The sequence below is a fragment of the Dreissena polymorpha genome, chromosome 3, assembly GCF_020536995.1.
Source record: "Dreissena polymorpha isolate Duluth1 chromosome 3, UMN_Dpol_1.0, whole genome shotgun sequence".
NCBI lineage: Eukaryota > Metazoa > Mollusca > Bivalvia > Myida > Dreissenidae > Dreissena > Dreissena polymorpha.
The window spans coordinates 32,436,549-32,459,089 of record NC_068357.1 but is presented as its reverse complement, the minus strand read 5'-3'; the positions used below and the strand labels follow the sequence as shown (position 1 = coordinate 32,459,089).

Genomic DNA, 22,541 nt, shown 5'->3' with positions numbered 1-22,541 from the left:
GCTTCTATTAATCACCTAGTAACTGATATAACTATTAAAAAACATGAACTATTATGTGATAATGAGATCGATAACATTAACTATTTGAATCTGTTAGTTTATTCGATAAAAAGATATTGTAATTGTCTTTGACAGTGTTTACGTTCAGTTGTTCGTGGGGGCGACCGCATGCATTTATACATCTCTAACACTTCTCAAGATCTCTTTTCGGCTTTGGAAACGCTATATATTCAATGCCACCAACTAATCTTTCAGGATATCGATTGTCCGAGTTACATAATCCCCATTGAAACCGTTTTACGTTTTTAAAGAGGAAAACAAAAGAAACTCTTTGTAATAAAAGTGAACCTAGACATAGTTTGTCTAAGAAATTGGCGGACAGTTCGTTGCTAACTAACGCGCCGATTAGTCGATCGCTGATTTGTAGATCAATTCTAAGATAAGGATTTGATTGACAGGCGGCGACATGTTAATTATGTCATATGAACATGTGATTATACGAAGTGTCATATTTACCCTTCATTTAAGGAAACGTTGATGTTCACATAATTTATTTTAAAAACAATTTGATAGATGATGGTTCGTTAGTTATGATCACAGATATTAACTAATATTGAGTAACCGCCTCATTCACCAAGCAGGTGTCGTGCACTGCTCTCATATACATCCATGCAATCGGATCAAGTACAAGAATGTTGTCAAACTGGAAAATAATGCACTTTAATTGATGACCGTACAAGTCACGACAACATGTGAACAATTATGGACTCGAAGAAAAAGGCAACTTACATTATTGTTTGCCTTTGAAAATTAACAAAACACTATTTTTGCAATTATTATTATTTTCAGTTCACAGCAAATAAAAATGATTAACTTTTACCATGTTGTTTACATCCAATAAAGAGCAAGTGTAGAGCAACATTAAATGATGATGGTTCCAAAAACCGTTTAAGTTTCGGGCCTAAATTTATTTTCTGAAAATGAATGAACAAGTAATTTTGTTGGCACAGGTTGAGTTTTAACGATAACTTTTTTTCAAATTCATCAGATAGGCAATGACAAGGACTGGAGTTAAAATATTAATTCGTATATAAACCTTGCTAAAAACATTAACCTATTTTTGTCAGAAAACACGGGCAACCATTTGCTACTTTAAACACTCAAAACGGCAAACGTTTTATTCAGCTGTTATAGCACTGAGATTATCCATGTAATATGCTCCAAAGATCAAAAACTCATTCCAACGGTGGCACGTCGGGATTGTCCACAAAGTTTTCACTCAACGGTTTCTCCTCCCGCTTTTTGCCGAGCGGTTTGGAGCCAAGAGGAGGAACACTCACCTCGCCCTTTTCCTTCACAATATTGCCTATGTCTACTGTCTTTCTAGCGGACTCGTCAACCTCAAGTTTCTCCATGTTTTTTCTGCAAATTAATGTATCAGCAAATTATAACAAATTTGCATTGTGTGTTGTTGCAAATAACATAAAATTTCGAAGCTGTGAGGATATAACTGCATTTGAATGAGGCATTTTCACAATTTTTTTAAACTATGTTTCATTCTGTTCCCAAAGAAAAGTGGAAACTATATTTAAATTTAGCTAGTACGTGAACGGGTATATATTGTTGTTTCCATTCAGTGCATAACAGTCGGTAAGAGGAAATTCGTTGACACTTCTATGACAATTCATCCTCTACATAAATAATAACCAACTCGACTGTAAGTGCCTACCGGTTTGTTTTAGTTTGCGTTTCATTGCTTTCATTTTCCTTGTTGTTATTGCTGGTCTTCGCCGGTTTTGGTGAGGATTTGACAATCTGCTTTGCCTGTATCAGAAATTAATGGTAAATATATTATCTCAAGTACTTTCAATTATCATAAATTCTTCATATTAATGTCTTGAATGCCAACGAATGGCTACAAATCTTTTTGAATGATTATATATGGCTAGAAAAGTCCAAGTTAAAATTGTAGACATATATAGTAAAATATAAATGATTGTTTAAATACGGTGCATGAAAGATTAAAGGTGTTTTATGTATTGACACATATTTTCTAACACAATAATATACTGTATTTGTCTATTCAAATGATTCATATTTACCGCGCAGTTAAGTAAATTTATGTATTATAAACCAATTGATAACCGGAATCGTATACGTAGGTCTTTTTTATAGTTAAAAATATAAAGAAGTGAAACTCAAGTCAATATTGAAATTCCATATTACACACTTTAAGATTATTTTCCATATTCACTCGCTTGAAAAAAGAAAATAATTTAATGACGTCAAAAATGTACGTCACAATCACATCCTGGCAGGCATCTATGTTCGTTTAGTTCTACATAATGCAATTTTCATATTCCAAATTAATACATAATTTATTTCGTTGTCTTGCTGTTTTCTTTTTTATAGTATAATGTATTGAATAAATGAAATCCACCGCTCTACATGAATGTTGTGTCCTGATTGGTTGTATTGCAAATTAGCAATCGTAGACCCGCAACCTCAAGAAAAGTATAGCTTGACACAATCCACTCATGCTATACAAATCGGAACACCACAGTCATGTTTTATTCCTTATTTATACAATACGTTATCATGTTATAATAATAAAATATTCCTATTGGTATGAAAAGTATTTCTTCATACAAATCAATTAATTGTGATTGTAATGCTTTTTAAATAATATAAATAACAAAATGTAAACAACGTGATTGAGTATTACAGTTAAGAAGATAACAATATCGTTAACAAAATAAATCAAACCTTTGGCATGGTAACTAGCAAGTGTCCTGTGATTTGGGATCTTTGACAAGAGCTTGAATCAGCGTTCACCTCCTGTTCTAAACACAACTGGAAGGTCTGCAATAAACATTCATTTATTAACTTTTTGTCCAATATTTTATTTTAAATAAGTTCTTGAAATATAAAACTACATCAATTGTATATGAATGTATATACCCATCAAGTGCCTATACAAAAAATATTCAGCATGTAACATGCTTGTATGCGTGTTTGTTGTATTAAACTTTTGAAAAATAACTTTTTTCAAATCCAACCTAAATATACCGGAACAAAAAACTCAAAATGACTATTGTTTACAAATATTTACAGAAGTCCGTTTTACTTTCAATTGGAAACGATTTGGCCGGCTTGCTATACATATCTGACAATTATAATAGATATGTCAGTATTTCCAGTGTATCAATTACCTTTCCTTTTGTTGTTATCCGTATATAATTCGGCTGAACATCAACATCTATCATACTGGTATCTAAATACCTAGAACATAAATATAAAACATATCAAAAAACAGTGGCGGTTCAAAAAAAATCATATCACCTGTAGTGAACTCCGTCTTTTTTTGAGGACAGATACTATAAGTGATGATTTTTAAACTCTTCCAAATTTAACAAAAGAAGCGACAGAGTGGAGGTTTCGTCGCTGCTTTTCTGATGATGGCAGAGATCTGTTTGACAAAAACCGCCATTTGGTCAGAGAATACAAGTATATTTATCGTGAAAGAATCTCTATCCTTGAAGGCTTTACTAGCTTATTTGTTCAATATACTTTATGAATAATTCATTCATTATGGGGACAAAAAAGGTCGAATGGGGAATTGGAAATTTATAGCTGAGAACCCAAGACCTCCGGACCTCCCAAATCGGTTTGCACAATTTAAGGAACATATATGCTAGTAGTTCTCACTTTTCTTTACTCAAGTTAGTAAACGTAATACAATAAAGCTGGAGATATGGTCTAATAAAATAGCCTGGCTTTCCCATTAAAAAAAATAAAATTAAATAGTACATGAAATAGAATACTTTAAATTCGAAAAATTGCGTTTTTTTAGACTGCGTTATGCTTTTATTATTAATGGTTGTGTGGACATGTTATGTTTTAATGTTATTGCTACTTATTAGTACATATTTATTTATATATAGAACACAATTATTGCACACGTTGGAAACCCACGCCAAAACATTCACATTATTTGTCCATAAAATATGAAAGGCATAAAATGTTTGGATGAAGCTCGAAACGGCATTTGTTCAAAGAGTGATTAAAGGCTGGACACTGGACTAATTGCTGTGACATTAAAACAAAATGAAAATGGTATTCATTTAAACTAAACGCGAAAGGAGCAAATGTACAAAATATAAAAGGCATACGTATTCGATCATCACGTGTCGGGAAGAATTATGAATATGTACTATCGGCGAACCCATGTTTTCGTCTTATTAAATGCACTAATTAGGTAAAAAAATGGTTTGTTTATTTATATGTATAAGTAGTTTTTGATTATATTTAAGTGCTATAAAAATGCTAAAGTCGATGCAGCTATATTTTGATAACAGGCTATTTATAGCCTTCAACACTAAGGAGTTTGGAATCCCATGCAAACTACAAAACACATTTTGATACCCAATAACTACATTTTCAAAACAAATATATCAGAACATTTTAGTATATGTGCTTTCAGAAGGTTTATATAGTTTTCGCGCGTTTATTGGAAATAAAAACATTGAATACAGTTCAATTCCTGAAGAAATAGTTGCAAATTAAGTGTCGCTAATCTTAAGTAAACAAATATTCATGTTGGTATAACATAAACTGTTGAAAATCGGAACCCATTAACGTTGTTGAAATTATAACTAAATACATTATACTACAGGCTCTATAAATATTAAAATACGAAACTCGTTTTTTGTACATAATATTGGAATTGCATCATTTATTCATTCATAATAAAACAAAATTATGTTCAATACATCATGAAAGCCGTAAAGAAAATCAGTACAATAGTACAACCATGAAATTAATTATATTTTTTATGAATACGATACGGGCGACATGGAAAATTATAATAAATCGTGGAAATAAAGGGGTTTCTCTGTATACATCTTTGAGCCTGCAAAAAAATTTAATGCGACATTGATAAAAAGTGAAATCAAGTATACATTCTGCATATTTCTCAAGTCCCATTTTATAATGTTGCAATAAAAATCTATTTAATTACATTAAAGACATAAATATTCCAACCGAAATCCAGTTTGTTGTACCACATACAATAAGGGAACACGTGTCACTAAAGTCAATACCACTGAAATGGCTTACGTTTTTAAAACACAGGTTACAGTATTATTTTAAGTTCTGTTTTTTTAACATCCTATGACACATACATTTATTTAAAACAAAAACAGTTAAGGGCCATAATCTATCTTGTAATACTTATGATTGGAATTACTGTGAGATACCGTGCGTTAATATAATGTGTTCCTAAATAAACAAGGGTAACTGCGTTACCCCTCTATTAAAATCAAACAATAGAGAAGTCAAATGCGGCACTGGGGAAATAGCTTGATAACCCAAGACCTCCGGACCTCCCCAACAATGTTACGTGACAGACAAGTATATATAGTATATGATTATTGAAATGAACAATACGCAAGTTTGTTGGGGAACGAAATTGCTGAATACAATTCAATTCCTGAAAGAATAGTCAAAGACCAATTGTCGCTAAGCTTATTTTAAGAAGTTTTCCATGTCAATTTTCTATAAACTTATGGGAATAAAATTAGCGACATGCTTACAAAAAATATGTAGAACACGATTTAACATTTATTATTTTCTTCACAACATTTATTCAAAAAAAAGATAAAATAGCAAACACCTATAAATAGCTTAATTATAGTTTGGAATCCCAGAAAAAAACACTATAATCAATAAAACTATTTTAAGTGTCAATATCAATAATAAATGTTTATTTTTTTAATTACGTCTGAAAGCTTATTCGCATGTCAATTAAAGCATTTGTATATTGTAGAAGAAATGAAGAATTGAAAGTGCCCATCCTATTAGATGTACAGTTATTTTGTTTTATTTTATGCTTTCCGGTGGTTTATAGAGAAATATCAGTGAATTAAAACTGATAATTTCACTGTTTCAAACAGTGAAATATCAGTGAAAATTATCGATAATTTTCATTGTTTACTGTGAAATTACGTCAGTTTTTGACGAAATGACGTCATTATCCCAGCGAAATTCTTTATTTAAACTCTTTAACAATGTATATATACTGTAAAAAAAAAGCATACAATAAAAAGAAAATGTGTTGTATTCGGTGGAATATCGATTTTAATTCACTTTTGATCATAGAAAATATATATTTTCACTCGTGGCTCTGTGATCACTCGTGAATCAAAATCGATAATCCACCGAATCCGACAAATATCCTCTATCTCATAATTGCATAAACTCTATATATAATGCCCTCTGGCGGGGCGCAGAAACTTGGCAAAAGGAGGGCTTAAACGGGAGAAATCGTGTATTAACAAGGCGATTCATGTGCCGTTCAAGCCCTGTTATGTGGTTTTCATATCGATAAACTGGTCCACGCGCAGTAACTTCCCTTAGTAATGGCTAATAACTCCAGCCTTCGACGACTTTCCAAGCATAAATGTGAAACTGAATAAGCACCAGTTTCCTCATGCATGCAGGGATAAAGGCAATGAATATTTCAATCCACTTTTCAAATTATACCATCTGCACTCTCTTGACAACAGCTTTATTTAATTGACAACGTCAATGAGGTTAAGGTTATTTACTCAACACTTTCAAAAGACTATGCTGTAAATGTGTCTTTGATACGTTTCAAATCACCAAAGCGATGAGGCCAATTTTAACTACTGGTTCCAATAAGGCTCTAAGCTTATGTTGAACTTCGAAAGCCCAGTTTACTAAATCATGGGTACAAGCAATTATTCATAGCCTGCTCAAAAACCTGGATGTTAAATACTAGGAAAAATTAGACCCGCGTCATGCGAAAATACTATATGCAGTCAGCCTATATCTAGATCATCCATTGCATCCGCGCAGTCTGGTCAGGAGCTACCCTGTCTGTTATAACGTAACACAAGGTATAGTGGTATTATAAGCGGAAAGGTTAGTTCTTGACCTGACTAAACTGATACACAAGCTGTTCTAGACCTATGTTGGCCACGTGCGGCCTTTAACACAATTTCCCATGATGCAGTTCAAACAAGCTAGATTGCATACTTGTAGCATTGGTAATCCAAAAGATAGGAGTTCCCTGTTTCGTCTTCAGTCAACTTGAAGTTGATTCTGTAAAAAATGGAAATCTGCAGTATTGGCATAGCGTGCTTTAAAAATGATTCAATTTTAGAGGCTATTACAAATAATTTAAACGTTGTCTGGCAATGTTTTAGATGCTTTTTCTTGTTTTGGATCAATTATTTTGTTCTATTTACACCAACAGGGAAAATAAAATGACATAAACAAACCTTCGAAACCACATAATTTGATAAATATGTGTAAATATAAATTGAATACTTGGGTTCATTGACATTCAATGGACGGCCGTCGTCTGCAAACAGTCGCCGGGGAGGCTTTGGAGGGTTTTTAGCGTCTCTGAAACAATAAACACTTGTAAATAAATAAATCTATAGATAATACATGTGATACATTTACATTGAAATGTTTCAGAATATAGGTATTAAATACCAACCACATAAAAGTTTAATGTACTTGAGCAAAATACCATGTTTTAATAAGCATACAAGCTTTTATTGAAACCAGTGCAGGATTAGCACCGTTGAGGCCCATAAGCAGTAAAACTGTTGGGGCCCCGGGCCACTAGTTGGCTTAGTACCTAATAGAGCCCTTTCCCAATTGATTTCACTAGTTTAAATGCCAAGGCTGGCAAGAAAGAAAATGTGGCAATATCCTTTAAAAGGTATAAAATGTCACTATAAAACCTGAATTTAAATAAACAGTCCATGTAGTCTCTATATTTACATATAAAACTATTTATCCAGAAAAAAATATGAAACTTAAAGAAAGATCTACGATAGGTAGTCAATGTTCAGTCCGTAAAATTCTAACGAGATGGTCTTATGGGGCCACTTAAAGTTGCAGGGCTCATAGGCAGTTGAATACTCTGCCTAATGGGTAATATGGAACTGATTAAAACTGATCTTTTGTTCTATTAAAAAACTATTGCAGCTATAACCGTTTGCAGCTTGTAATAAAATCGCTATACAGGTTTTCAACTGGCAATGAAATCACAGTATCAGTATTCAACTGGTAATAAAATTGCAGCATCAGTTTTCAACTGGTAATAAAATCGCAAGACCAGTTTAAGTCGAAAGAGTCGCAGTCAGTCACAAAAATTCTGCACAATTCAGTTCACAAACTTTATCAAGTCCAACAGTATATCTTTGAGGGCAGCAAAACAATAGTTTTTCGTGAATTACAAATAGTTTGTAGTATGCGTAAAGAAGTGAGCAAATTAAACAACAAAAGGAGTGATTACTCTCGTTTCCTGTCTCTGTCTTTCTGCTCCTCCAGTTTCTTGTGGGCCTTCAATCGCTCCTCTGGACTAAACACAGACTTGGTGTCCCAGAACCTGATAATAAGAACAAATCCATACGAGTCTTGCTCTGGGAGAAACAGGGCTTAACCCTTTGCATGCTGGGAAATTTGTCGTCTGCTAAAATGTCATCTGCTGAATTTCTTAAATTAGCATTTTCTTCGGGTTTTTTCAAAGCATACTATCAGAATAGCAAACAGTTTGGATCCTGTCGAGACGCCACGTTCTGTGGCGTCTCATCTGGATCCAAACTGTTTGCAAAGGCCTTTAAAATTCGGTTCCAGCACTGAAAGGGTTAATGCCTGTGCAAAAAGAGTTGTTCCAGATTAGCCGGTGCAGTACACACAGGCTAATCATGGACCACACTTTCCGCCCAGACTGGATTTTGGCTGAGAAAGGACTACTTTAAAACGAAACATACCATTGACACGGAAAGTGTTGTCCCTGATTTTTGTATGCAAAGTGCACTGGCTAATTTGGGACAACACTTTATGTTCAAGCATTTAGTCCATTTTCAAAGAGTGCAGCTCGTATAAGACAGTATTCTTGTTCAATAAACAGAAATAAATTATTATATTATATTATACCATCTGTATTTCTTACTCTTTGTCCTTTTTAAATTCTTCCTCTGCCTCCTCTGTTTGTTTCTTGGCACGTTTTTCTTTATCTCTGAAAAACAAATTAAACGAATAAAAAATATGATTTAATTTTATTAATATTTACTAGATTCTTCTACAGTGAACATCAAACATAACATTTACAATCTTTCTATGAGCCTCGCACTGGGAAAACAGGGTTTCATGCACGTGTGTTAACTCTTTCAGTGCGGGAACCGAATTTTGAAGGCCTTTGCAAACAGTTTGGATCCAGATGAGACGCCACAGAACGTGGCGTCTCATCTGGATCCAAACTGTTTGCTATTCTGATAGTATTCTTTGAAAAAAAATCGAAGAAAATGCTAATTTTAGAAATTCAGCAGACGACATTTTAGCAGACGACAAATTTCCCAGCATGCAAATTCCGCACAGGCTTATCAGGGACAACACTTTCCTCCCAGACTCGATTTTTGTTTACGAGAAACTTCCTTTACAAAAAAATATTCCACAGACGCCAAAGGTTTCATTTGTCTCAAATGAGCCTGTGCGGACTGCATAATCTTATCTGGGACAGCGTATTACACACATGCACTAAGCGGCATATTCCCTGAGTGTGGCTCGTGTACCTAACAACCCAAAGAAGGTCTCAAGAAAACATATCATCAAAAACATCTGTCAGGTACAACCTTACTCTGCATTAATATCAGTGTACCAGGTGCCATCAAAGCCTAGCTTTTTCTCGGCCTCTGCTTTTGCAGCTTCCTTCTCTTGATCTTCCTTTTCTAATGCTATTCTTGCCTCTTCTCTCTCCTTATCCTGGTAAGGCGATAACAATACTAAGTTTATTATGATATCGCACAAGAGGCCAATAGGCCCTCTTTCGCTCACCTTAGACTTTGGAGAGCTGAACTGTTTTGTGCAGCTTTCATGATATTTCCGAAATCATTTTGGAACTTTCTAAGCTATGGTAACAACAAATGTTCTGAACCAGTTTCATAAATATTAAACAAAACAATGCAACTTAAAAATGTTCATTATAGCTGAATAAGGAAAATTGCATCCCTCTTGCCTTTACAGTGTTTCACTACAGCCATAAAAGGAAATTCACTTTTCCCCTGTTAACCATGTTTTCAAAATAAATTCAAACTAAGCAGAAATATCATGAAAACAAGTTAATCCAATGTTGGAAGTAATTGTGACCCAAGTGGACATTATTTGACCAAATTAATAAGAGGACCACTATACAATGTTATATGCTAAAAAAACAAAATTCTGGGTCGAGCAGTTTCAGATTAAAAAAAATTAAGTGTTCACTATATACAACATATCCAGTGGAAGGGGCAAATTTTAACCACAGGGGCATCATTTAAAAAAACTTGGTAGACGACTATCATACCATGATACATTCCAAATATTTTTAAATTTAAATTTAAGAGAACAAGTCATGTTTATACAGTTTATATAAAATCATGTGTTCTCTAGGGCTTTGACAATGACTTGAACAACGTAATAGAGGACCACTTAACTATGTTCCACTCCAATATTAAAGCCCTGACAGTTAACATTCAGAGAATAAAAAAGTTAAGTTTTAAATTGTTTACTCATTTAATATCCTTCATTATAAGGTAGACCAAGAAAATTTGAAAAACTATAAAAGAGGGTCACCTAATTAAAGGATCATTCCTTAAAAGTTCCATTATACTCTGTTGAGCTGTTCAGGAGTAGAACTCATCAAGAGAAAAATTTAAGAACGCACTGACGGTTACCAGACAACATGGTGTCCTAAAGGCTCCCGATGAATACCAAGTGTTCAGGTGAGCTAAAAAGTTCAATTAACGTTAATACATGAATGCAATTTTTCTTACTTAGTAATAACAACAGGGACAATTTGCATACAAAACATCACCAAAAATGGGCAATTATCTGTCCCGACAAAAAAAGTACCAAAAATATCAGTAAGTGTATTGTTTACCCGTTTCTTTTTATATTCAATCTGTTGTTGAACAATTCTGGCTCGGATTACTCCATAGTTCTGAAATAAAATGTGTCTTGTTCTGAGAAAACAGGGCTTAATGAATGTGTGGAAAGTGTCATCCCAGATTAGCCTGTGCAGTCCACACAGGCAAATCAGGGACGACACTTTCCGCTTTTAAGGTATTTTTAGTTTCAAGGAAGTCCTTCCTTACCAAAAATTAAGTTTAGGCAGAAAGTGTCGTCCCTGATTAGCCTGTGCGGACTTCACAGGCTAATCTAGGACGACACTTTACGCAAATGCATTATGCCCAGTTTTCTCAGAACGCGACTCAAATTATTGTTTAACAATTGAGCACAAAAAGCTACACTTCCGGTGTGAATATAAAGTGCAATACTAGTAATACTTATACATACATTTTTTGTCACTCATAAATGTTTCATTCATATACAGTGTAATATATATCAACTGCTTGTTTTTCTTACCCTATTCACATCAGAACGTACATGTATTGATTTGCTCCTGCTAAACTTTCTCTTCAAAGGTTTTAATGAGAGCATCATAAATGCAAACAGTTTTCAGAATTCAAAGTCTGGATTGATGATGTCACTCTTTCACTATTCAAAGTTTTAAAAGGTGTAATCATAAAAAAGTTGTAATTCATGCATGATTCGATCTATTCAATACAAATTTAACACAGATACCCATCTTGTGAGGACCTCTGAAATGCATACCTGTGTAGCTATAATTCTCTCAGATCTCTCAACTGGTGTTCCATCTAGGGTCTGAAAAATTATTAGCAACCTCTATTTGCCTCTATATTTAGTTAAAGCCCGTCAATTCAAAAATGTCCAAAAACAACATAAATACTAAGGATGCATTAAAGCAAAAAAACATGCACATCAATCAGAGACATAATGACGATATATAAATACACATTTATCATATTTTAAGTGGCAGAAAATTATTTTATACTTAAACTGATTTTTATGGAAAATTACATGTACAAGGAATGATGAATGCAACTACGTATGTACGGAATATGGTTAGGGCCATCATGGTTACACATTTAAATCCAAAGGGCAAGAATGCCAGAGCGTGAGAGTACAATGACAAAATGCGACAATACAATGATGACACTGCGACAATACGATGGCGAGAATGCGAGAACATGATAGTACGATGACGAGACAACGGGACAATGCGACAATACGATGGCGACAGTGCGATAGTACAATAGCGACAATGCGATAGTCATATCGTACTGTCGCCATCGTATCATCGCATTCTCGCCATCGCGTTCTGGCATTCTTGCCATCGTATTGTCACACTGTCCCCATCGTATTGTGGCATTCTCGTCATCTTACTCTCGCATTCTTGCATTGCTGCCATCGTACTATTGCTGTTGCTATTGTATTGTGGCACTCTCGTCATCACACTGTCCCATTGTCGTCATCGTACTATCGCGTTCTCACCATCGCGTTCTTGCATTCTCTCCATCGTATTGTTGCACTCTCTTCATCGTATTGTCGCATTCTCGTCATCGTACCCATGCGTTCTCGCCTTCTCACCCTCTGGATTTTAATGTGTACCCACAATGGCCCTAACGGTATTCCGTAGTATGAGAACTTTGTCAGACAAGTTTGTTTTGAAGGCCAGACATAGAAACATCCAGTAAACTCCCCTGTACTTTGTTACAGTGGGGGATGGTATAAAAATGTCAGTAAACCCAATCGCTAGGAACAAACAAGTTTGGACCACCAGTAATGACACATTGAGTTTATTGGCTTTAGAACTAGGGATATTTTGAACCTAAATTATCACCTAACATAGGATTCTCACACAGCAGACAACTGTACATAATAATAACATAATGTAATTTGCCTTTTTGTTTAGTAGGGAAGCTATTATTAAATCTCTACAATGTGATCTATTTTACCTTTAAGTTTTGTAGTGTAGATATGACATAATCTCTATATCCCTCAAACTGGCTACATGGATTTCCTGTGAGATATCTGGAAACAGGCAAGCACATCAATATTCGTAATTTCATAGTTTGAACTATGCAATCATTATACAATTTCAACAAAAACCTCATTATTATTTAATGTCATTTAAAGAACAAACGGATTTAAATGGGTTTATGTTTGCCATTTTGCTAACAAATATATTATGTATTAATGTATCTTAAGAGAAAAACAAATCAGAAGAAATTATTCGGTACTTACAATTCACTGAAGAATACAAGACTCTTTAAACTGTCAATACTAGTGAGTTCACCAACAAAGTTCACTGTGAGATCCAACTTTTCTAATGATTCACAACCTAAAAAACAAGTATCAAACATCAACAAAGTCAATTACCAGTAAGCCTCTTGCATTACTATCATTCGTTAATGTTACATTCGAGCACTGCGCACATTAAAACCAGGGTGATGTTTGTATTATATGTGTGCATAAATACATTTAAAAAATAAACAAGCTCATTATCTTATTTGGTAAACATTGATACATGTATTTGGGTTCTTTCAAATAAATATGGTTCCTAATAGTTTGTAAATTTAGAAACTTCATGAATCAGAGAATTTTATAATAGATGTGCTCATTATACTGGTGGTGAACCCTTATTCAATCTACAATCTAATTATAAATAGATTAAAATTTAAGCTGATATTAAGGTATTGTATTTCTCACCTTCTAAATTTTCTACTCTTTCTACATTATTTAAAGCCAAATTTAGGTATTTTAATTGCTTTAATCTTCCAACATTTTCTGAAAATAAAATAACATTTCATTCAAAATCATAAATGCAAAGAAAAGTTTATACAATTCTGAAAATGTATTGTCATTGAATTCAGTTCAATATTTTATTCTTAGACTTCACTAAATATTGAATAAGAATGAGTTCTAAAACATACATTCAATTCCAACAGAACACATATGAAGAAAGGTTGATTCTGTGAAATACTTATTTCTAAGATATTAACTGAACTGAAATAAAAACCAAATTGTTCTTACCTATTTTAGGAATCAAATTACTTTGTAGATACAAAATCTTTAAATGCTTGCACCATTTGTCAATATTTTCAATCCTGAAATAAAAATGGTATAATGGTGTAATATGGTATAATGGTGTAATATGGTATAATGGTGTAATATGGTATAATGGTGTAATACTTACTAAGCATGAATTGTTCATCAAACAGAAGGGGACGTGTAAAATAATATTAAACAAGGGCTGTTTGTAAAACATGCATGCCCCCCATATGGGCTCTCCGTTGTAGTGAGAGCCATTGTGTGAATATGTTTTTTGTCACTGTCACCTTGACCTTTGACCTAGTGACCTGAAAATCATTAGGGGTCATCTGCCAGTCATGATCAATGTACCTATGAAGTTTCATGATCCTAGCCATAAGCATTCTTGAGTTATCATCCGGACACCATTTTACTATTTCGGGTCACCGTGACCTTGACCTTTGACCTAGTGACCTGAAAATCAATAGGGGTCATCTGCGAGTCATGATCAATCTAACTATCAAGTTTCATGATCCTAGGAATAAGCGTTCTTCAGTTATCATCCGGAAACCATTTTACTATTTCGGGTCATCGTGACCTTGACCTTTGACCTTGTGACCTCAAAATCAATAGGGGTCATCTGCGAGTCATGATCAATTTACCTATCAAGTTTCATGATCCTAGGCATAAGCGTTCTTGAGTTATCATCCGGAAACCATTTTACTATTTCGGGTCACTGTGACCTTGACCTTTGACCTAGTGACCTCAAAATCAATAGGGGTCATCTGTGAGTCCTGATCAATCTACCTATCAAGTTTCATGATCCTAGGCCTAAGCGTTCTTGAGTTATCATCCGGAAACCATTTTACTATTTCGGGTCACTGTGACCTTGACCTTTGACCTAGTGACCTGAAAATCAATAGGGGTCATCTGCGAGTCATGATCAATCTACCTATCAAGTTTCATGATCCTAGGCCTAAGCGTTCTTCAGTTATCATCCGGAAACCATTTTACTATTTCGGGTCACCGTGACCTTGACCTTTGACCTAGTAACCTCAAAATCAATAGGGGTCATCTGCGAGTCATGATCAATGTACCTATGAAGTTTCATGATCCTAGGCCCAAGCGTTCTTGAGTTATCGTCTGACAACCACCTGGTGGACGGACCGACAGACCGACCGACAGACAGACCAACAGACCGACATGAGCAAAGCAATATACCCCCTCCTCTTCGAAGGGGGGCATAAATATTTAAAAAATTATATAAATACATGAAGTACTTAAAAAAAAAGAAGTATTATGTCACAACATAAAATCGGTTATTTAAAATCTTCAAACACTTTCTATTAGGTAAGCCAAAGATACCGTAATTACTCATAAGTTTTCTAACACATAAAGATAACAAATAAAATTGTTCCCAAAAATTAAGATACAAAAACTATGAAAACAAGAGCTCCGAAGTCGGACACAGATGCCCCCCGCAAACAGGGTGTTGACACCCATCACTCAATCCTTTGATGACATATTAAACGGAAACCAATTTAACACTTAATGTCACAGTGACCTTTACCTTTGACCTAGTGACTCCAATTTTAAAAGGGGTCATCTACAGTCCAAGGCTAATGCACATGGAAGGTATCAAGCCAATCGGTAAATTTGTTGACGAGTTATTGATTGGAAACATTTTTCACACTTATTGTGACAGTGACCTTGACCCAGTGATCGCAATTTCAATAGGGGTCATCTACTGTCCAAAGCCATTGCACATGTTTAGTATCAAGCCAATCGGTCAATTCATTGATGAGTTATTGACCTGAAAAGAAATTATCTACTGACAGACCGACCTAGCGACAGACAGACAGACTGACTGACCGACGGACCAACAACCAGAAAATCAATATATCCCCTGTTCTTCGAAGGGGGGCATAAAAAATCATGTTTCTGAAAATGAAGCGACACAAAATACAGGTGTTTAAAAATTTCGAGACACTCCAAAAATATTGTATTGACTATTGGATAGAGATATGAAATCTGCAGAGCGTAAATTGTTTCAATGAATAATAGCACATAAAATAACACGCCTTTAAGAACACATGAATTTGTATGTATGTTTCACTTAAAGCTGTTAGTTTAAGCAATTGATATTAACCGCATACATAGCTACATGTATTTACCCAATAGCTCAACTATAATAGTCCACTGTCTTAAGGCATTGGTCTGCAGGCTTTTATGAACTTAATAAGGTTGATAAAACGCAGTATTAATTAAAGTGTCACCAGATAGGCCCAACCAGGTAGAATTCTGGTTAAATAGCTTTGTAGAATAAAGGGCCTGAAAATTAGACAAAAAAAAATGTAGTGTTGGAAAACTTAGAGTATTTACTGTACTGTCTAACCTCTTTATGTTTTCACTACCAGGCTTAAAAGTAATTTGTTCCTACTTACCTGACTGACCTATTTAAGATTGTTTTGCTACATTTGAGCCTATCCGCTAAATCAAATTGGAAAAATTTTGGTCATTTAACAATATTATATAAGAGAAAAACCTGTATTTAACACATACCTTAATACCTAACATTTGAGCCTATCCGCTAAATTAAATTGGAAAAATTTTGGTCATTTAACAATATTATATAAGAGAAAAACCTGTATTTAACACATACCTTAATACCTAACCTTTTTGTTTCAGCTATTTCATTGGTAATGAACATCATATTTTTGGCCTAACTTGGTATGTTTGGCCAATGTATGTTTTCATACAATCCATGTTAAGACTGCTTAATACTAAGTATAATACCTTTCAATATTCTCATGGTGCAATGATAATTCTTCTAGTGAAAATATCTCTCGTTCATTGTGTTCAGACTTTCTCCGTACTAGATCTTCAGTTACTGAAAGTAAAAAAACGTTACATTTTACATGTTCATTTGTGTGGTCATTCTAATGATTTGGCCTCAAGGTAACAATTGTTGAACATTTAAGTTTCACTATAATATAAAAAACTGCTACTGTTTCTTGGTTTGAAGATTTGTAGGTTCATCATGAGACTGCGAAGTTATCCCCTAAACATTGGTTACTTGTTGACAAAAACATGGAAACAGTACAGTCAAATTATATCATTTGTTTTGGTTTTGTTTTTGTGTGCATGTTTGTAAAGTAAGAAAATGATACTTTCTCATAATTTACAGAAAATATTGTTTCGACATCTTCATATGCAACAAATAAAATCACTGTATTTACATTGGAAAATTAAATTATTTGGGACTTTTTATGACTGGATAAGAAACATAAACAACTTATACTGTAGACCATTTAAAAAGAAATCTATACTAATTACCTATTTTACAAAACATAAAACTGTATGAAATTGTTGTGTAACATGTTCAGGAAATGAAGCTGCAAACCCATATGTACAGTAAATCAGATTAACCCTTTGCATGCTGGGAAATTTGTCGTCTGCTAAAATGTTGTCTGCTGAATTTCTAAAATTAGCATTTTCTTCGATTTTTTTCAAAGAATATTATCAGAATAGCAAACAGTTTGGATCCTGATGAGACGCCACGTTCTGTGGCGTCTCATCTGGATCCAAACTGTTTGCAAAGGCCTTCAAAATTCGGTTCCCGCACTGAAAGGGTTATACTTGCCAATTGGAGGATCAACAAAAGATGAGCATAATTTCATGAGAAATGGCTGAGATAGTAAACATATTTAACTTAAACAATGTTTCAGAGGTATTGAATTGCACATTTGATTGATATAGCTTTTGCTCATAATGCTCTTTCAATCCACACTTAGACAAAAATGTGTTATCATGATTCAGAAAATTTCCTTAAAAGCCAATGGATTTTTATTACATACTTAAACAGCAGATTGGTAAAAAACATAACTAATGGGGATAATTTTTGAAAACGTGGGGATATTGTGGTTATCTCCGCCGTCTGTCTGTCTGTCCGTCCTGGCCACTATCTCCTCCTACACTATTAGCACTACACCCTTGAAACTTACACACATGGTAGCTTTGAGCATATGTGCGACCCTGCACTATTTTGAATTTTGATCTGACCCCTGGGTCAAAAGTTATGGGGGTTGGGGTTGGGCCGGGTCAGAGATTTTCACTCATTTTTAAGGTTATTTTACATTAACTTCTTCATTTCTAGACTGATTCACTTCAAATTGATAGTGAACCTCTCTTATGACACTACGGTCAATCTCAACTATGCATGGCCCCATTACCAAACCTGGGGCGCCCAGCCCACATAGACCACACCCACCCAAAATTGCCTTTTACTATAATTTCTTAATTTCTACACCGATTCACTTCAAATTGATACTGAACCTATCTTTTGACAATATGGTAAATCTCAGCTATGCATGGCCCTATTACCAACACTGGGGCGCCCCGCCCAAATAGCCCACACCCACCCAAAATTGCCTTTTACTATAATTTCTTAATTTCTACACAGATTCACTTCAAATTGATACTGAACCTCTCTAATTACAATACGGTCAATCTCAACTATGCATTGCCCCATTACCAACCCTGGGGTGCCCCGCCCACATAGGCCACACCCACCTAAAATTGCCTTTTACTGTAACTTCTTCATTTTTACACCGATTTACTTCTAATTGATACTGAACTTCTCTTATGACAATATGGTCAATCTCAACTATGCATGGCCCCATTACCAACCCTGGGGCGCCCCTGGGTCAAACATGCGGCGTGGGGATACGCGTCGGCATCTGCGGCGCCATTTCTTGTTGAAAATTAAGCCAAGTATTAATGTTTGATATCATTACATTGTATTGTTTTTTACAAAGTATACCCAATTTTCTTTTTCCATGGGAATACTTTCTCTGACGAACAGTATTTTATTATTTAACGAATGTTGTTATATTATGTTATGTAAAACAACAAATGATAACTTTTGAATTCAATTAAAAATTATTCCTACGTTGAACCACAGAGCGTATATTGACACGGAGCGTATATTGACAGGAGTGAAATCGAGTATTTGACCCTTACTGTAGTAAATTCAATTTTATGCAAAAACTAATCATCCGATTTTATTGCTTTAAACGTTATCTTGTTGCTTATTAATTCTTCTTTCAAAAAAATATAACTTTTAGTATATTTCCGTTGTTAATAATGGATTTATAGCGCGTTAAACACAAAAAATAAACATTTTATGTTTTACCCCCGCGCATTTAACCTTGTCGTAACTTAGTCAAGTGACCGGTAGCTATCGATAATTGTACATCGAAGCGCGGAGGTTATACATTTTGATGTACCCACTGTAACGTCTTTTTTTAATTATATTTTCATTTCTTGGCCGATTTTGACAAATTATATATCATTAGAAAGCCTACGTTTAGTAGTTTTCAGATATATAAATATATATTAAGTTTTTCTTTAGATTTGGGCAGCCCAGCGAGTATAACTTTAACTTTTGCAAATATCACACCATTTTTGAATCTAGATTTACGGTTGACAAAAATCACAATGTTATCTTTCATTTACATACTGCATTTATTATTTTCATGTCAAAATTGTGCTGCAAAGTCAAAGTTATAACCCCAAAACATCTACTCACAACTTATTTTCAAATACGATAAAAGCAAATGACAATAAAATCAAATATAAAAATATGAGGTGAATTGTCTTGGGGGTGAATTGTCTTGGGGGTGAATTGTCTTTGGGGGTGAATTGTCCAAGGAAATCAAATTCTTGCGGTGAATTGTCCAGGGGTTGAATTGTCTTGGGGGTGAATTGTCTCACACCCGAAAGAAAAGTCAAAAAAAGGTCTAACATTTAATTCAATTTTGTAAGGGACTACAAATGTGTATCTGAATGGGACGGGTTTAATTAAGGATGAATACATGTATTTTGAGATTAATTTAAATTGTGTACAAATTTTAGTTTTCTCTTATTTGTTTTTATTGCCATGGCATGAATATGTAGCAGGAATGATTTTTACATTACAGTCTCAGGGGTGTAAAATAGCGGTCGCCCGCTCGCATTGGCGACTATTTTTAGCCTCGGGCGAATGGAATCTCCAAAATACTCGCCCGACCGGGCGACCGCATAACTAGATCAGCCAGTGCTTTGATTAGGTAACAGGTGCTAGTCTGGTTGTCAAGTTAATAGACAGTGCGGTCGTTTAATAACGATAGAAAAACTGACCTTTATGCTGGAATTTTAATCAGTCTGCAGTGCGCGTAGGGTAATGTTTATCGGGACACCGTTTATATTCGCGCATTATGTCGTCGTTGAAACAAATTGACATTCGTAACTTTTTAGGAGTGAATAGTTGTTAGGATAATAAAGATATACCAAAATCTGACCAAATAAACAAACGAAAGCTAGAACAAAGAAATTACGAGGAGTCAAAAAGAAAACGTCAGTAATACGTTTCAAACTGGATAGTTTTATTGAAAAGTGACAATTTTGACTTGCCGAATTTAATTGATTGTGTCACCAAATGTTTCTGACACCATGCATGAATGATTATAGGACAATCGGTGAATAAAAGGTAAAACACTTGGTTATTTTTGGCCATATTGTTTATTTACACTAGTCAACACATGGTTAATGTTTACAGACATAATTAGAATCATAATTTGAATCGCGGTGGTGTTGTGGATGAGGTGCCCGCCTAGCGATTGGGAGTTCGTGGGTTCGAATCCCACTCGGGGAGCGTTCTCATTATCTCCTCCATAGACACCTAGTACTGGTTTTTCCCAGGAAACGGACTCGATAATGTCCCTCTGCCTATAATGCTCGACAGAGCAGTTGGCAGTATAGATAGATAGATAGAATAGCTTGTCAAGTAACCAATTGTATTGTAATTTGTTTTAAATACAATATTCATTATACATATTTGCTGTGAAAAATGCAGGGCAACCACAAAATCAGTATGGGCTTCCTCCTTTTTCAAGCTGGTGGCCCTGCAGGGCGAGTGGCTTTTAGCAAAGTTTTACACCCCTGAGTCTTATATAATTTAGTATTAAATCTAGTCTTTACTATTAAGATTAACATTCTATTATCAGTCTACTATTGTTATACATTATAGATCTTATTCTGCAATTGTTTCAAATTATTAAATTAAGGTTATCTAAGCCTGTGTACATGTTGAATCACTTGTGCATTTTATTTAATACACAGGAGGGCTGTTTTCACAACTTAACTAGAGTTAAACTTTACTATAAGCTATAAACCGTTTTAGTCTATACTGGATTATTTTAATATTTATTCAATGTATAGATTACTTTTGTATGGGTCCTTTTAACATAAGGCAGTTGCCGCCTTTTTGTGCATGAGATTCTCATGCTTGTCTCTACTAAAAGGGTGTATAAGGCTTTTTAATCCTTAGAAAGTTTAATTCTTTATATTAGGACTTGTCAAATAAGTTTAGATCATTTTATTCAATTTATTCAATTAAGTATTTAAAATATTTATTAAACAGTGATTATGTTTAACTTGTGCTTTAATAGAACAACAGAGAATCTAAACAAAAATATGTCTTGTAAAAAGATGTTTGGGTTGTAAACAGTATTTATGAAGGGAAGCAGGTTACAAATACTTAAATAAGGTAATCAGTGTTTTTTCACCATTTTGGGAATTGGGCCGGGTCCCTCTGTATTGGGAAAATGTTCAGCGTTTTAACTAACATTTGAAAATTAGAGTTTGTTGTTGTTTTGCTGAAAACATGCTTCATCTCTTCAGTTTTTGCTCGAAGGGAACGCATACATTGTAAAAGGTCCCTTCTCAGGCTTCTGATTTTGCCTGTAATTTAAACATGTTAAACAACAATCAACTTGTAAAATCGTCAAAATGAAATTAATCTTTTGATCAATTAAATTGATGAGATAAGATGTGATCTTAGTTTTTCTGTGCGCATGTCACATAATTTAACTTGTTTCGAACCATTTTAATATATCAAAACACCAGAATATTCGATAACATGAAAACACATCAAAACATGTATATTTGTTTACATCCACCGATTTTGGTTTCCAATGAAGAGTCAATCGTGATACTTCGGCTATCTCGGATTCCTCCGTAAGATAGGCCTCGTGGCTAACGGTCGCCATATTGCCTTGTATTACTACTTTACTACCCAAAAGGTTGTCAGTCTATTGTTATGAGGCTGTATACGATGCGCGTTGAACTAGCGCCAAACTTTTTACCGAAACTTTGATATTAAGAGCACTATTAACGTTCATTTGTGTTGCATTTTGACCTATTATCCAAGTGATTTACTTTTCCATTATTATTTAATCACCCTATCATCCAATTTTTAAGATGAAATTACGGTGTTTACAAAACCAACCAAACCGAAAGTGAAACTAGATGCATTACGTTTCGCGATGTAAACATTAAATATTTGTTCAGTTTGAGGAAGCGAATCGATAATAGACGGTGGAATATGTATGCAATACAGACTATCATTGCCGATTGTAGTACTGGCTAAAAAATACCTTTTATGACAGGTCATGTATAGAACGTTAATCAAAATAGTGACCATAAATCACTACAAATGTCTGGGTTGATCATTAATATAATTAATG

At 34.4% G+C, this 22,541-nt stretch overlaps 1 protein-coding gene across 1 annotated transcript; it reads right to left on the bottom strand.

Moving 5' to 3' along the window:
- Positions 1 to 1,163: 1,163 nt before the first annotated feature.
- On the bottom strand, positions 1,164 to 21,985 carry LOC127873562 (dynein axonemal assembly factor 11-like). Its single transcript, XM_052417438.1, has 17 exons — positions 21,891 to 21,985; positions 16,771 to 16,864; positions 13,978 to 14,051; positions 13,654 to 13,731; positions 13,189 to 13,285; positions 12,900 to 12,975; positions 11,695 to 11,745; positions 10,961 to 11,020; positions 9,680 to 9,804; positions 8,996 to 9,061; positions 8,336 to 8,428; positions 7,354 to 7,431; positions 7,060 to 7,125; positions 3,213 to 3,282; positions 2,767 to 2,862; positions 1,730 to 1,824; positions 1,164 to 1,422 (listed from the first exon to the last, which is right to left on the bottom strand). Exons 1-17 carry the CDS (start codon positions 21,898 to 21,900, stop codon positions 1,236 to 1,238), a joined length of 1,416 nt encoding a protein of 471 aa, XP_052273398.1. The 5' UTR covers positions 21,901 to 21,985; the 3' UTR covers positions 1,164 to 1,235.
- Positions 21,986 to 22,541: the final 556 nt, after the last annotated feature.